We start from the raw sequence: 17,242 nt of genomic DNA, 5'->3' as shown, positions 1-17,242 counted from the left end.
AAGGCCCACTTTATCCAAGGCAGCCTTTACCTTCTTTTTTTGTTGCCAATGGACGGCACTTTGCGCAACTGGACGAGGCAAGCACTGACGCACCTTGAAGAAAACGGGGCACAAAAAGTCGCATGACACATGGAAAAAGGCAAACATAATGAGTCTCAACTCACACCTCTGGGAGTCCTTTGCATCAAACGAAGAGCACCAACAGGGCAGTCAAATCTCACAGCTTGGCTCGGTCCTGCAACTGCCTTTGCTGCACATCTACTTGCATGCCATGAAAGCACTGGCAAAGACACGCACAAACATGCACGCACACACACAATCTCAGAAAAAGGTGCAGTCTGGTTTTCGACGCATGGCTCCTGCTGCTATCTGGATGCAGATATGAGCGTGAGCTTGTTCCAGGCCACAGCCACAACTATAACATGCATATGTGCGCAGTTCCCAGACTATAATCCAAGCACTGTTGGCACGGACAAAGGATGAAAAGAGCATGTTGTGGTTTCTGTTGCTATATAGCCAAGCACGTGAGGAAATGCAACCAACAGATTTGGGAGAACAGTGGTACAAGACGAATTCTGAAAGATTGGTACCCATACGCTGGGCAGTTCTTTAGCTCTGAGCGCATATTACCTCAGTTGTTTCTTTTTTTTTAGCAAGGTATACATGAGTAACTGCAAAAGCTTCTGTGACATGTCTCAGTGAAAAAACAACTACTTTGTAGCCAATGAGCTGCATTGCAATTAGAGCTGGACAGCCCTAATTACGGGTCGCACATTTGGGCCACGCAAAAGCTAGTTCCTGCACAGAAAATTATGCCTTTCAAATATCTCCCACACATGCCGATCAGCTCCAATGAGCGACAGCATACCGAAGAAGAATCTTTTTGATTGTGCACTTGATATGTGCCCAACTGTCTGTTGGCACCCTGTCACAACTTCCAAGTGTAACCCCAACAGCAGCCACAGCTCATCCTTTGTACTATGCCCAATGAATTGCCACAAGGGCAAGGCTAGGCATCAAGCAGAGCACATCTGTGCATACGCAACAAACACACGACACGCGAGCACAGCTGGCGGTGATGCTGCAGCCCTTGGCGGTTGTAAAGCACATCCCACAGTGGACAGCCGAGGCAGCTATAGCTTGTCTCTGCAGTGAAGCAGCAAGGTCGGGCATACATGCTGCGGTTTCCCTCAGAGCGAGTGTGGAGGCTGGTTTGTGGAGCTGTCCCGGTTGGGCTCGAGCATGGCCTCGTCTTCGTCCTCAGGGTCAGCATGCGGCATCCGCAGGCAGCAACTAAAAGAGCAAGCAAAGCTACAAGTTACACGTGGGTGTCAAATCAAGAAAAACAGGCTCACAAGGATGGTGTGGCCATAAAGTCAGTGATGCATTATTATGAGGCACAAAAATGGATGTAATGTGTTCAGGACAGATGAGCGACACCATGGACTATGTGCGTCCTACATGGAGCCTAAAAAAATGCTTTGCATATGGCCACAAGCTGAATATACATTAACCGAACGATTTTTCAGACTCCAAAATTCGGACATGTGCGATATTTGAGACTTACTGAGAGACCGTCATGCATCTGACAGCAATATGTACATATTCATGATGAATAGCGGACTCTATAATGTCGAAAAGTTCAGTTTTTCGGACTAAAATAGGTGCCAGAAATACTGTTGAGGCCGTTTTTCAACCAAAAGTTAGTTTTTTTTTTTTTTGCCTAACATAGGCATGAGTGGGCATCACTGTCATAACCACAACTGGTTCTTCGCCACTGTGAAACTTCATTGCCATCGAGGCGACCAACAAAAAAGAGCATGCAATCGCGTTGAAAACGGTAAAGTTGGTTTCTCTCTCGACCTTCCCAACCATCGCTGCCCCTGGAAACAGACTGTTTTTGCTTTACGTGGTGCGTGCAGCATGGCCTGCTGCCGTGTCACACTGTCTGGTATCGTGATGTGACGTGGTACAGACATGACGAAAGCACCACTCTGGATCAGATACAGTGAAATATTGCCACTTGAAAATAGAACTTGAGCAGTGGTGAAGTTTGCGACTTTTAAAGCCCGCTTTTTTCGCAGAACAGTGATTTTTTTTTTTGAAGTTCACGAATTTTGCAGACTCTGATTATTCGGACCATTTTCTGGGTCACTCTGAAACACCAGTTGGAGACTGTATATATGCATGTCCTGGTGCTGCCTCTTTTCTTAAGTGACGTCAGAAAAAACAAAAGCAGGCAATACCGAATCAATAAGAATATCCCTAATACATCACTCTTTCTTGAACTTCACACTTACTTTCATGGTATTGCATCCTTCCTGTCTTCCTATGTCTGAGGTAATTTTTTTAATGACATATAGTAATGTGATGAACTCTTACTCCAGTTGACATGCCTTGAAACACACTTAGCTTAAAATCATTCCATGCTGTGCTGTTACATAAAGGTGCTATGTAGTTACCCCCTTTATATAGGAAAGGTTTTCTTTAGGCAGACCAACTCCAACCAGGACAGCTGAAGGCACCTACTGCTAACAAAGGGTAACATGGATTGCACGCAAGCCTGCAGGTCCTGTGCAATGTGCTGAATGCCTTCACAAAGAGCGGAAACAAAACTTCAAGGTGACAGAGGATTTCTATCCCCTTAATAGGCCAAGCACTCTCCGGTTTACACCAAACAATGTGCAAAAACATTTACCAGGTAAAAAAATTGTGGAATTGGCTAAAAACTTGAGGGGATACTTAAAAGGACCCTGAAATGATTTCTATGGGCATATTCTAGTGCAACAGATCCGTAGAAGTGGTCTTTGCGGGTATTTGAGTCACATTTGAAAGCTCTGAGTGGACCCTATAATTTATAAATTTTTATAACTCGCTGCTCGCAATAGCTTGCAACTGATTAGAGCAACACCTCACTGCCGCGTCCCCCCCCCCCCCATTGATGATGACAGTGGGCAGCCTGGGCTTAGCCCAGACTACATATTTTTCTTTTGTCCGCAAAATTCTGCACGAAGATTTTTGGCAGCAGCGGGCGCAATCAATGGAAGTGTACGACAGATTAGTCAGCCACATCCCACTACTAAAAGGATGCCTGCCGCGGATTTCATGTGCATGAAACAATGCACGGCAAATTTGTTTTTTTCAAGTTTGCACTGACTCTTTTTTGTACTGAATGACATTGAATAAAACAGCATCTACTGATGCTGTTCATGCTTGAATCTTTTTCTTACAGAGCGCATGCTGCTAAGGCTAAGGAGTTTACGGGGGGAGGGAGCGGACTGGCGCAGGAAAGCAGGACTGGCGCTTGCGACCCTTGAGAGCCAGTGAGTAGTACTGCTGTGAGACCATAGGGGTGTGGGATGAAGCCCACACTCGCACTTCCCGGTAAGTAGGCGGTAGGTCCTGACTTAGTACACCAGGGCCGGCGTCAAAGCCAAGACGCTTAATAAAATTTGGTAGAATCGGGCTCTCGCTTGGAGTGCGGCACGAAGAGATTACCCGAAGTCGAGGGCGCTTCGGCGTCTGGCAGGGGTGCGCAGCACGGAAGCGCACCACGGGGAGTGGCGACCCCGCCTATCTGAAGCTCCTGGGTTGGACCCAGACACGACCAACGAGGTGGCAGTAGTGGACCAGCCCGCCACGCTTGATGGGAGGGCTTTCGGGCCCGAGGATGACCAAACCTAAATTGGTACAAGAGCAGTCTCTGGTGTGGGGGTCCACCAACTGTCGAGCTTTGCTCCAACTTATGGGACCTGCTTCTTGGGAAGTGGTCTGGCCCCGGCCTACTCCGTGTATGGCTGGGGGGGAACTCTTGTGGCAGACCAAAAACTTCTTGGGGCTCGACGGACTACTACCTCCTTGTGGTAAGCCCTGGGTAACGCTAAGAGTAGTCCAAGAGAGATGGAGATTGTGTTGCATAAGTTCTCCGTCTCATCAGCCGGGCTCGGTTGTCGTGAGCCTGTAAAGCAAGCCGAAGGCTGGCTGAGGTTGGGTTCTCAGTAACATGGGTGAGCTCTCACCCGGGGCGACCCTACTCAAAATAGGGCTAATTCGTGCTCCCTAAAGGGGCTACGGCGCCTCGGGGCCGACGGTTTTTGGAAGGTGGTGATCCGCGGCCTCAACCAGAACATTGGCAGTTTCGCTGATGATGGGCTGGATTGACTGGGCCGTCTGTTCTCGGTGGCCGAACCGGAAGGTTTGGCTCCCTGGACGTAGTCCAAGTCTGCGACCGGAGCTGTGGAGTACGTGAGATGCTCCCAGGCCGGGTAATTGTTGGAGGGGTAGCGTCCTCCTATAACCCAGCGGGCGGCGGGCCTCGGCGATGAAGGCCCTAGGCGTAACGCCGGGAGCAGTTGCGTGCTCCTGTAACCCAGTCTATTGGGGGCGACTGTCATTGGTGAACCTGTGAAGGGCTGTGGTGACCCTCTCCCTCTCACCGAAAGCGAGAGAGTTCATACGCCTCGGCAGCTTAGGGATAGGCTGCTGTGGCTGTCTCAAGCGAATACGCTGCAGGGAAATCCCCGATGACTAAAGTCATCAGGGGTAGGGGCGTGCGTCCCTGTGTAACCCGAGCCCTAACATCACTCGGGAGCGCTGCTTGGGTCTGTCCTCGGTCCCCCTCCGGGCAACCAGGGCCATCTCTGGGAAACGCTGAGGCCTGCGGGCGTCTCAGTAGGCGAAGAGACCGAGGGTGAAGCGAAAGCAGGACTGGCGCTTGCGTCCCTTGCGAGCCTGTGAGTAGTACTGCTGTGAGACCATAGGGGTGTGGGATGAAGCCCACACTCGCACTTCCCGGTACGTAGGCGGTAGGTCCTGACTTAGTACACCAGGGCCGGCGTCAAAGCCAAGACGCTTAATAAAATTTGATAGAATCGGGCTCTCGCTTGGAGTGCGGCACGAAGAGATTACCCGAAGTCGAGGGCGCTTTGGCGTCTGGCAGGGGTGCGCAGCACGGAAGCGCACCACGGGGAGTAGCGACCCCGCCTATCCGAAGCTCCTGGGTTGGACCCAGACATGACCAACGAGGTGGCAGTAGTGGACCAGCCCGCCACGCTCGATGGGAGGGCTTTCAGGCCCGAGGATGACCAAACCTAAATTGGTACAAGAGCAGTCTCTGGTGTGGGGGTCCACCAGTTGTCGAGCTTTGCTCCAACTTATGGGACTCGCTTCTTGGAAAGTGGTCTGGCCCCGGCCTACTCCGTGTATGGCTGGGGGGGAACTCTTGTGGCAGACCGAAAAGTTCTTTACCGAAGCGTGGCCTTGTGGTAGAGCATCCGCCTCGCATTCGGGAGGTGCTGGGTTCGATCCCCAGTGCCGCCGGGCACCCACCGGTTTTGTATGGGTACAAGATATCCCCCGGCCTGGTGTTCGGCTCTTCTGGGTGAGATGTTTGGGAAAGAGGGTCTTGACCACAGTTGCTCTGACGAATCAGCGATAAGTTCCGCCGTCAACAACCTTAAATCCGCCTCGTGCAGTAGAAGCCCATTTGTGGCCCTTTTTTTTTATGGCTGCTACTGCAGCAGATAGATCAAGGTTTGAACCTTGATCTTGAACATTGATCTTGAACCTTGATCTTGAACCACGTTGGCCGAAGGGGTACAGTTGAGTTTCCCCTTCCGGTGGCGATGAGAGGAAACTACTTGATGATGAAATCGGGGTTTCTTGATGACCCGGTGGTTCTACTCGCAAACATTCACATTACTCAAGGAAAGGAGAAGGTTAACTATTTATTTACAACATAGGTAAAAAAACGAGAAGAAACAAAGCAAGGAGAAAACTATTTACATGACTAAATCGTGGATCAGACGAATTCAGCCCCCGCTCAACCCAGAGCGCTTGGTTTTAAACCCTCTGTCTCCGCCCTTAGCGGGGACAGCAACCAATAAGGTAACAAACGACACCCCTCACCAATCAGTGGTCAGGGAAAGGAAAATAAGGTTTCCGCCAACTAATCACAGATTGGGGAAAGACTGCTGATTAAACATTTGGGAAAGGAGAGGTTGCAATCAAATACACAAACAGCACAAACGCGACCACTCTCTCTCACGGCACCCACGGCCCAGCCGTTACCACTTTCCTATCTCTTTCGCACACGCGACAAAACGATCCCTAAAGTGTTTACAGAATACACCGCGCGAGAAAAACACAGTCGTTACGGGAATAGTGGGTTTCCGGTCACTCGGCTAATACTCAGCCATATCTCGTGCGTCCCCGAAACCTCGTCAACCCCTTAACAACCACATGTCGACAGCTGTACATGGTTAGCGTTTTTCCCGGAGGGTCATCCCCGTGACGGCGCGGCGTAAACGAGGCCGTCCGCCGCACGAAGGGGAGGCAGGGACGGGACGGGCTCCTTTGTTGGGGACTTCCGACCCCACTGGAGCGGCCTTCCTTGAGAACACAAGACCAACGAGTTCGCAGAAAGGTCAGCGAACTCCACAGGTACCACCTTTAGCAGGCTGCGAGGTTGTCCGAAATTGAGGCTTGGCCCGCGAGTTTACGGAGCTTCTCCCAAGCGAACACCCCTAAAGAAAGCCGGGCGCCAGGCCGGGGGCCGCTTGTACCCATTTTTACCGGTGGGTGTCCGGCGGTGGGTTTCGAACCAACCACCGCCCGCAGCCGAGGCGGGCACCCAACCCACTAGACCATGGCAGCGCTTCCACATTGTTGGTCGCCAGCAAGTTGTCCCCATCATTTATCAATACGACAATTACAGCAACATGCTTGCAGCACCACCAAAGCCTTGCTAATGCATGATTTGCAGGTATTTCACTATTATCCAAGAATAAGCAGAAGACCCAAACACATGGAATAGTAGTCATGTGAGGTCATAAACTAGCGAATGTCGAAGCACAAGGACAGGCATGTTACACTGCTTTACCCTCACAAACAATGCATTATATATTTGTATAAAACTACTATGTGTAAAACAGCCAGCCAGTAGCTTTATCTCTTTCCCTCTCCACCTGTGCTCATTATGTATTGCGACACATGAAGTGCAACTCGGATAGACAAATTTTTTCCTCAAGTCATAATAACAGATCTCTAAAAGCACAGTAAATAATCACTGCACATGTACTGCACTCGGCATGTACGCAGAAATCCGTCTGAATGTTGGCCCTGCACAAAATTCGTATCACTTTGGTGATATTTTGCCTCCAGTAGCTATGCTTCATCACTGCTAAGGCTTGATTCTTCAACAGAGTACATGCGCAGTCGCTGACTGATTTTTCAGACCTCTAAAATTCGGAACTGCTTGATTATTTGGACTGCTTCACGGCACCACCGCACTCCCCATATAGTGTAATAAATAACAAATGGCGAAATTTCGAACACCTTGCAGCCTCTGGTTTGATTTTTCAGATACTCCCTGAGCCAAATCGATCGACAGCACTTCGCCCCACTGACAGTGACCGAATCTTGGTTCGACCCGCTGAACACCATTTTTGTTTTCAACTGTGCCCCTTGCTGCCCCATGAGGAGGCACTACTGCAAATGCCCACTCATCATCATCATTTCTGCGTGTTCCAGTAGAGTGGCTACAGCAGTTCCAGTCTCAGCTCAGTCGACAAAGGCTCGTTTCACATGCATGCAATTTTTGCCTGCGACCCTGCGAATTCTGTCGGTCTGTGACTGGGAAGAGTCTAGCTGCAGATGGCTTGCGATTGGGCTCCGTCCAGTTGGAATTCAATCGCAGCGTCGGTGCGTTCACTCTGTGACTGACCAATGGGGAGCGCAGAGACGGCATGCGACGTGAAGTCACGTGGCAGCTCTTGCCGCGTTGGAAGCAAAACTTAATTCTAACAAAACATACGAAATAATGCCTTGCAACTAAATGTACCGCGGTCATAACGTCATGAACGTATTCCATGTAGCGTTTCTGTTGTGTTTAATCATGGGTTGCCTATGCGAAGATCAAGCAACCTTGCATGCCCCTCCAACTGACTGAGTACGCATTGAATGTGAAAGCGCTGACCGAAAATCACTGCGGCATCACCAACTACGCCAAATATTTTCATTCTAGACACAGCATGTGAAACGGGCCTAAGCCATGTATAGACAATCCAGCAGCTTGTGTTTGTTTTTTCGTGTATGACGGTGAACAGCCATGTGTATGATGCTGTGAGTATGCCACGTTTTGGTCTGTGGAACTGGTGTCTATGTGATCGTGTGATGGCATTTGTCTTGTGTGCTGTGTCGAGGCTGCAGTGATCCAACGCGGCATACAGAAACATTGCATCAAGTTTCTTATGACATTGAGAGTGCCCACATAGTCTGCATGGGGAATGCTGTCAAGCGTGGTAATTATACTACAATGACAATGGCAAAAAAGATCGCCATTTTTCAGCAAGTGCAGAGTGGCCGGTCTTAAAGCGCAGCGGCCCGGGAATTTAACATTTCGAAGCAAACAAGATTCTTGGCACAGCAACCAAGTCTTCCTCCACTTTGCAGAGAAAAATTTTAGAGATGACAGCCACCCGAAGTCCGGACAACGAGATCATTCATCAGGTTTCTGCTTCCCCCCTGAACAACAACTCGGAGTCGAAACGTGACGCATCATATGCGCTGCTGCCGTAGCCCGCGGACCTTGTACAAGCAGCGACTGCTTTCAGCTGCCTATAATGATGGTACGACCCTCCCCGAGATTCAGACTGATTTGATTGCATGTCAACGATTTCTTTAAGCTGATTGCTGAGCCTGAGTAAGTATGTAAAAATAAAGGGCTTTTTTTCTGAATGTTTGTTCGGACACCTATTTGTTCGGACTTTTCCTCACTCCCCGTGAAGTCCGAATAAATGGTCGACAACTATAACTGACTGTGCACAGACTCCGCCCTTAGCAAGTGCCCTAGAGCCAAAAAAAAGGAACTTAAGAGACCGTTTCACTTTCAAACCGATGTGCAGTGCAGCAGTTAAGTTATAGTTCCCGTAATGCTGTGACAGCACGGTTCATAGTGAAGTTAGCAGGCAGCTGCAGCAATCAAGTTGTGCTTAAATGTAAAGCTAATCTTGAAAAATTTCTGTTCTTGAGAACATTAAAGCCAAGAAAAAACACTGCTTCAATTCAGCTTCAGTTCACTTAGTGCGGTAGATATTTTTAAAACTGCTTTTTTCACTTCTTTTCCAAACAGCTTCCTGGTCTGGCAACCTCTGATCACTGACGTCACAAGGGCATACCCACTCCGCGTCATCTGCTGCATGCTGTTCATGGCGTTGAGGTACTTGCATGCACACCATGGACTGCAGTTGCCTGAAAGTCTTTTTTTTTTAACTAGGTGAAATAAAATGCATTTTTTATGTTCTCTTTTCGGAAGCCACCAGGATAGTTTGCGAGCTTAGTGGTCTTTAGGAAAGCAGACTTGTTCGTGGTGCCCACCATCTGGTTGTTGAAGAAACAGAAAGCAATGGGCCCCTGCTGTACTATTTAAACTTAGAAGCATGTTATTTGTATGTTATGAGTGTGGTGTCTCTTCAGCAGCCAAGTGCTCCCGTATGTGAAAAGTGGCACGTGCCGCGCATGGCTTCGCAGATGTGCGTCCTGAAGGCTGTGGCAGCGGCGTTCAGTAGCTGACTACCAATTTCTTGCCTGCTATTTATCGGCTTGATAATTAAACTCATATTATGATATGGTGACATGAGAGTAAGGAGCAGAGAAAAGTGCAGAGTGCGACGGCTTCCCCGCTGCATGCATGCTTGATTAGCTGTGTGCGTGTGTTAGTCGAAAACACATTCTTTTTGATTGGTAGAACCCTTTTGCAAAGCCAAGCTGCTGGCAAAATCCAATGCGTCTTGAATGTTTCACGGCCGGCACCGACAAATAGCCACCACCATCTTTATTTCGCCCCAGTGCTAAGCGAAACCTCCGGTTCCCACTGCTATACGCGACTTGCCGCTTTTTAAGGCGAAAGCCTTTAATGGCTTATCGTTGTCCGTCCGTCCGCAAAATGTGTCACACTGTTACGTCATCAATGGCATAATTGCTATAGCCCATATATTCTTAGCATTTACTAAGTAATGGGTGATTAGTAATTACTAATTAATTAGCAATTAGTTAAACTCAGTAATAAGCAAAAAGCGCAAAAAACAAAATTAAAATAATAATAAAATATGCAAATAAAAACTAAAAAAGTAAAAACAAATAAAATAAAATGAAAAAGAAGCAAAGGAAAATTAAGAAATTTAAAAAAAAATCAGAAAAAACAAAAGCTATATAAACAAATTTCACAAAAACAAACACAACAGAAAAAATGCAAGGCCTACAGGCGCCGTGGGAAAATACCCGCGTTCTAGAAAGTTACATGCTTTCGCATTCCTGCACATGATCAGACTTAAGTGCCCTCAGAATTTTTTTTCTGCTGCTTGACATTGTTAGGCAAAAACCCCACATATTTGCTAAATGAGTGCTTCAATATAATAGTATACCATTTAGCGTTTACTGTGCATGCGCGAAGTTCCCCCAGGAATGCGACGATTATGACAATTGTAGCCCTGTGCTCAGGTTGTGTTTACACAGCTGTAGACAAACAGTACTGCTTGTTTGTATGGCACAGAACGCAAGGTGGACTCTCCTTGTCTAAAATATTATATACTCTTGCTCACAAATTAGAGTTTCACTTAATTACACACAACAATAACATTGTAATAACCACCGATGGTGCTATCGCCTGCTTCGAAAGTGCTTCACATAGGACCTGCGGTTCCCACTAATCGCACCTGCTTCCTCCAATGTCACCAATAATAGATTTTAAATCGTTTTACCGAAAAATACATTTGCCCACCACTTGTATTAATGAAAACAGCCAAATTTTTTCTCCACAGTGGATACCAACGACTGCTGCCGGTTGCCTTCAGTACATGCTCTGCAGACCGGGTCACATCGGCACTTCTCCCTTATTGTATGCACGTCCTGCGATGTAAGCAGTTGTCGCTTTGAGGTCACTGCCACCAAAACTATGCTCGACGGCCATTTGCAAGTGCTAAAACTTGCGAATTCACTCTTTGCAATAGCCAAAATTGTAGACATGAATCCTGCAGTCTTACTAGGTGCCAGTGGTCCACTGTCGACCGAAATTTAAAAATCTGGCAAAAGTTCCCCACTGATTAGTGTTAAAGTGTGAAGATATGAAATGCAGCCGCTTTTGTTGCTTTATTTTATACAGATAAGGTAGACGCAAGTGTAGTTTTTCAGCCCATCACCTCACAAGTAGTGGAGCTTTCGCTCGGCCGCACAAGCCCAAGAGATGGCAGCAAGTGACAAGTGGTATTGAAGCATGGTGTTTTGCCCAAGACAGCTCACCGCCCGGTTTTATGCACAGGCACCGAATGAAAGCACATCTTCATTGGTGCACATAAATTGTGTATGTTGCCGTGGCTAGCATGAGGCTTCGCACGCAATTTTAAAATTGTGAAGTTTATCAAAAGTCGTACCAACTAGCCCCCAACCACACTCTTCTGGTTCCCACTAAGCGCACACTTTACACTGCTACGATATGCAGTTGTTAGCTGTGCTGGCATCGTCGGTGTAGTGTGACAGACTGGTGCACCAGTCACAGCATCTGCATACTGACCAGCCCATTGACCATTGATCAGCATTGCATCTGCCTAGTGTGATCGGACCCTAAATATACTGACAAAAACTGATGTTACTGTTATTGCTTTTGCGGCACCAGTCACTAGTATCTGATGGATGACTGCTACTTCGATCATCCAAGAAACTAGAGGGAACAAGAGACCTCGTTGCACGCACTACAGCAGTGGTAGCAGACGATGCAACACCATGTATGCCCCTGTGACGTCACGTAAGCATTCAATACAGCAGCTGCTGCTGATGGGAGGAGCTTCCCGGTCTCAATTTCGATCATGTTTTTTGGAATATCACAAGCTCTTGCATTATTTCGTGAAGTACAAAACTGCAATACGAACAAGCCTGTCATGGCCACTTTTAACAACTGTCACTACAGAAGCACGCTCACATAAGTGCAGCCAGAGGAAACAGCTGCAGGACAGCCCCGATGAGGAACGGCAAGCCAGGCTGGTAGCTTATTGCTGCGTTGAACACCAGCGAAGAGAAGACGTCCCCAAACGCTGGCACCAGAGACTCGCATGTCGTCCAGAATGAGAACACCTTGGCTATATGCGGCAGGAAAAAAGTGAAACAGATGCCCTGAATCCAGACACCAGTCAAGCCAAGCACAAAAATTCAACGCTGTTACTGTGTTCTAGAAGGTTTCATAATGGGAAAAGTGGTTCTCTCCCCGTGAGGCTTTAGAAGCGGTTGCCACGGCGCGGTGCTGGCGTAGACTCCTGGAGCAGAAACAGCGCATCATCGGTATGTGCACTACGCGGCTACAAGGGGCCGACAGGACACTCGCGAAGTTTTTTATGGCATTATCACATAAGTATTCCATTGTTTTAATGTATCACCGCTTGGCTGCCAATGAAGATGCAAAAAATGAATGAATAATTATTTTCAACTTTTCAAAGGAAAATCAGTGGCTGTGTTTCAGTGACGGCGTACGACAAGGGATGGCGGCCGCTACCTCGAAAATTTGCCCTGCGCTCCTTTCTGTCACTGGAGGAATTGATTTTGTTCGCTCACAAGCAACTAGGCGGTTCAATCTTTGCATTGAATTACCTGAAACCAATATATCGCTGTCTCAATGCCACAATTTTTTCTTTTTATTTTGTCTTGAAGAGAAACAATGCCCAAAAATTAACTCCCCCTTCGACGTATGCCACCCCCGTAGGATATCCTGGGCAGCCCTTGGAATGGTACAACCATAACCTACAACTTTTGGCTGTAAGTTTGTTCTATTTGAAGAAAGGCAACTGCCAATCTTGTTTTTTTCCGGGGTTTTGTTTCATTATTTTTATTTTCAAGAAGGTCAGGTGGAATATCTTCCAGACGAAATAAGATAGCGCTTGAACGATCAGTCCGCAAGTGCCTTTTACTGTTTCACTCACTCGTTGAGGTTCACAAAACAGGACACCGGATCCTTGATTTTTTTCCTATGCAATAATTTACCACCGTTCTGACTGTAGTTTTATTCGTGAAAATTTTATATAGCTATTAAAATACTGTCACGAACTCGAAGATGACAAAGTAGGTAGTGGTGCAGCGCAGAGAGCTCATGCTAGGCCCACCGCCATTAAATCATCCCGTCGCCATCTGTCATGTAGCCCTGCTTTCAGCTGCTTGCCGTCATGCAACATTTGGTGGAGGTGCGGGGTTCATTCCCATCCTGGTCCTGGAGCTTCGGTGTTCTTCGTGTGCCGTGGTCGTCGGTCGTGTGTTCCTGTCCGCACCGCCTGGCTGTGCCCCAGCCCGCCAGACCAGAATCGACCATGCCGTTCACCCCAGCCCCGTCCCCTGCCCCGAACAGAAGACGCCAGCTTTACGACGACACCGCTACTTGAACCTATGACTCCACCGACCCTAGAAGCCGCCAACATATTCGAACACAGCCCCTGCCCATGCAGTTCGGTGTGTTAATGGGCCTCGACCGTCGCCTCAAGGTGACCTAGCTACGGCCCAGAAGCTTCCTGGAGCAGCGCTCATCTGATCATGATCTGCTCATCTCTTTCATCGTGACGGCAAGCCCTGCATCTTCTTCTCTTCTGTGTTCATCCCTCCTGTCATGCCCATCGTCACGCCCTGCGTTTCATCTTCACTGCCGTTCTTCCAGTTCGCGTGATCGGGACAATCGCTCGACAGGCCCGGGTAGTGTCACGGACTCGAAGACGACAAGGTGGGCAGTGGCGCGGCACGGAGCGCTCGCGCTAGGCCCACCACCATTAAATCCTCCCATTGCAATCTGTCATGTTGCCCTGTCTTCACCTGCTTGCTGCCATGTAACAATATCATGAGCTCAAGGCGTTCTTATAATGCTACTAGGAGATTTTATAGCTACCCTTCCATAGTTGGACATTTCATGTCTGATGGGACGGTCGGATATAGCATCAGCTGCATGGCAGTATGACGCCCACTATTTAATGAAGGCCATTCATGCAAATCGCCTTATAGTGCGCGATTTTCTACCCATGGTGCCAGTGCTTATTCTTTGTTTAAGTTCACTTAAATTGGTTGCACCATTAATTATAATGGCCAACCCAAACTGTTACTGGTTCTTCTAATACTTGCTTCTCAAAGCTTTGTTTTTCCACAACTAATTAATTAATGCAGACCTTATGATTGAGTTCCATGTTGCTCCTGCCTAATCTTAGAAATGGCCGTTTTTCAAATTTAAGTTTAACTTTAACTTAACCACAAGCCAAATAAATGCAATTTTAGAATTATAAAATGCTAATTTTGATGCAGTTAACAATGCAACAAACTTCCGCTTTTAATAGAGCATTCATTTCGGGCTTGGACGCACATTCTCAGATGGGACATATTCACTAATAAAATAACAGCTGTTATGTTCACATGACACATATATGCAAAAAGCTGCCCCGTTTCCACTTTGTACTGGTGCTCAAGCGATGGAAAGGGTGATTCAAAGGTACCGTGGCGGACGCCTTAATGGTGTAACTGCAGGGATTGCGGCTGCCTGCCAGTCTTTGAGAGCTGCTCAGTGATCACAAATAAAAGCCGCCTTACCAAGAAATAACTGAAACCGTTCAAATTACTTCTGCTGCATGAGCGAGCCCTCATTTTCACAGAAAGGGAAATGTCGTTTCTGTCCGCGTCGGTGTGTACGTAGGTCTCTAATCTGTTTCTCTCTTCCCATAGTTTTATTTATTGCCTTCTTTTTTCTGCTTAATGAGCACTTGCTTTATTGTATTTTTTTCACGCTTCCCTTTTCGTTCGCCGCCGTGATGACTGATCAATGGTTGTAGTGCGCGCTTGGCTGCAGGCCCGAGAGATTTGGGTTGGATCCCGGCCACAGCAGTCGCATTTAGATGGAGGCGAAGTACTATAAAGGCACGCGTGTACTGTGCGATGTCAGTGCACATTAAAGAACGTACCCTAGGGATTCAAAGTTATCCACAGTGGCTACGGCGTTCTTCGTAACCCGAGTCAATTGTCCCAATAGCGACTTAGGTTACGAGGTTAAACCCCGGATTGAACCCGATAAAACCGATCCAAACGTTTCACTTTCTCTCCTCCAACACTTCCGTTCGTTCCTTTTACTCTTCGTCCACACCATTTCATTCTTGCTTTACCGTCGTTTCGTGCTATTTGCCGAGTGGTTTCACCTCGGCCATTTCGTTTAGCCAATCTTCTTTCACCTCCTCCTCGAGCTTCACTGCTCATCGCTTGTAACTGTTTGTCAACTTTGGCCGCGTTCGCTGGCCGCCTACTTGCTCTGCAGTGTACTTTCCCTGCCCCAGGTGCTTATTTGCTCTAGGTGCCTTTGGTTGGCAATGCATTCTCAGGGTGTCCCTCAGGCGAAATGGTCACGGTCGGCTGGGTGTAGAGTAGTACCCGCGTTTTGTAGACTTTTTGCATATGTTCATGTCTCCCAGGGACGCACTCACCCGCTTTTATTATCCCAACGAGCTTAAAGTGCCACACTTTCCCAATGAAAACGCTCAACTTGCTGAATGCAACGACGCAGCAACGCAGATGGTCAGCTTTTCCCCTCCAGTATTCGACGGCAGCGCCCCGCGTGGCCATCCGGTTTTTTTGCCTCGGCGCCTCCCATCGAAACCTGCTTTGCTCTTGCAACTACAATGCCTTCTAGAACACTGTAACGTTGTGCCCACTAGCCAGCAAACACAATATTTTGATTTCAAGGCCATCACTAGTGCAGGCCGTTCACAATGATTAAGTCAGCTCACTGCAAAAAAAAAATTAAGATGCCAGATCTGCAATAAAAAAGTCTTTTGAGACTGGTTTGGGGTTCACCATGCGATGCAAAGCAGTAAGGTAGTCTGTTTCTAAGTGTGCATAACATGGTGAGTGCACAAATTCAAGAACTGCCTGCATCCCAGCAAGCAGCAGTGCCCTCTGCGATCCTGTGGAACTTCGTCTGATCTTCTATTGTGACAAGTTTGGTAAAGCATGCGATGTCCCTCTTATAGCTTGCATGAATTTTGAGCAATTGCCTCGCACCATAAAACTGATACATCAACAAAAGAACTTGGGGGCCTTCTTTTAAAGACATTCTTTTAAAGACAAAGCATACAGGTTACCTGCTACGGTGTCTGCAGTGAGTGTCTAATGTAGTGATTTTCTCGCCAAAACTCTCGCTAGAACCGGCGGCATTGCCCTTAAATGGTATACAAGAGTCATCACCTTCTAGAATGTTCCAGTACCTTTCATTGGATCATATGGGACTTTACTAACCCGACCCATCAATCCTCACCATCTACCTAATCTACCAAACAATCCCCACTAATCCGCCCTAATCCATTTTGAGGGGTAGACCACGTTCCAAAGTATTGGGGGTCCTCAGATTTTGAAACTTAGTGGTGCCCTATGATTGGTCCATGGGTCACATAGTGATGATGTCATGACCCTCTCGGCCAATTAGAGAATTTCGTGCCAAAGAAGCCAGAAATTGTTTGCGGTTCATGCCTGTGAGCACTCACTTGCTTCGTGTGGGCTGATCAACTTGGAGGCATAGGACGATATCCCGATACCTGCTGCTCCACCAGGCGACCCAAGCACATAGCCTGCAAAGGCCAATCGAGAAGGACCATTAGCAGTCGGAGCTGGCAAGGTCAGCGCTGCCACCTGTTTGCAGTCAGGGCAACTTCCTGTGCTGCCGCACAGCACCCTCGTTCTTTTGAAGGCTTTCATAACCCTGGAAAATCAGCACTGTATACGAAGCTTTTGACGAGAACACCAGTCAAGACATTTTTTTAGCCGTTGAAAAATCCTACAACACGTCAAGTTGGCTTTCAAAACTTGGAACAGTTTTAGACACTCCTCTTCTGTTGGCAAGTTGTCTTCCGGACTGAGTGTCTTCCCTAATAGGGTCCAGCTGCAGAAGCGGTCAATTTACATGGGTCACCCTGCTAGCCAATCAAAAGTAAAATGGTAATTGTAGAGACAGACAACACATAAAGCAGGAAAGAACAGGGCAGTTGAGAGGCTTGTTACCATACAGATGTGAAATGAGCCAAAAGCCTTCGAAACCACAGAATGCATAGTAGAATTTTACTACATTTAAACGCTGATATACCAAAAGTTAGGAAAATATGCAGTTCACTTCACAAAATTGAAACTGCACATCGAAATTAGTCTCCTGGCAGGCAAAGGCTCTTCCACAAAGTGTTGCAGACCACTGGGAGCA

At 47.7% G+C, this 17,242-nt stretch overlaps 1 protein-coding gene across 5 annotated transcripts in view; it reads right to left on the bottom strand.

The window, feature by feature from the left end:
• Nucleotides 1–651: 651 nt before the first annotated feature.
• LOC144109457 (proton-coupled folate transporter-like) overlaps nucleotides 652–17,242 on the bottom strand; it is a 38,728-nt gene continuing 22,137 nt past the window's right edge. For 3 of the 5 annotated variants that reach the window (XM_077642258.1, XM_077642257.1, XM_077642260.1), the window contains 2 exons: nucleotides 16,536–16,619; nucleotides 862–1,293 (listed from right to left, as the gene is read on the bottom strand). In XM_077642258.1, the coding sequence (XP_077498384.1) occupies nucleotides 1,010–1,293; nucleotides 16,536–16,619 (368 nt within the window). In that variant the 3' untranslated portion in view covers nucleotides 862–1,009. Of the gene's footprint in view, nucleotides 1,294–11,971; nucleotides 12,129–16,535; nucleotides 16,620–17,242 lie in introns of all 5 variants that reach the window. The other 2 variants (XM_077642262.1, XM_077642261.1) reach the window with 1 other exon arrangement.

This window comes from Amblyomma americanum, chromosome 11, assembly GCF_052857255.1.
Source record: "Amblyomma americanum isolate KBUSLIRL-KWMA chromosome 11, ASM5285725v1, whole genome shotgun sequence".
Classification (NCBI taxonomy): Eukaryota; Metazoa; Arthropoda; class Arachnida; order Ixodida; family Ixodidae; genus Amblyomma; species Amblyomma americanum.
This window is presented reverse-complemented; position numbering and strand designations above follow the sequence as displayed.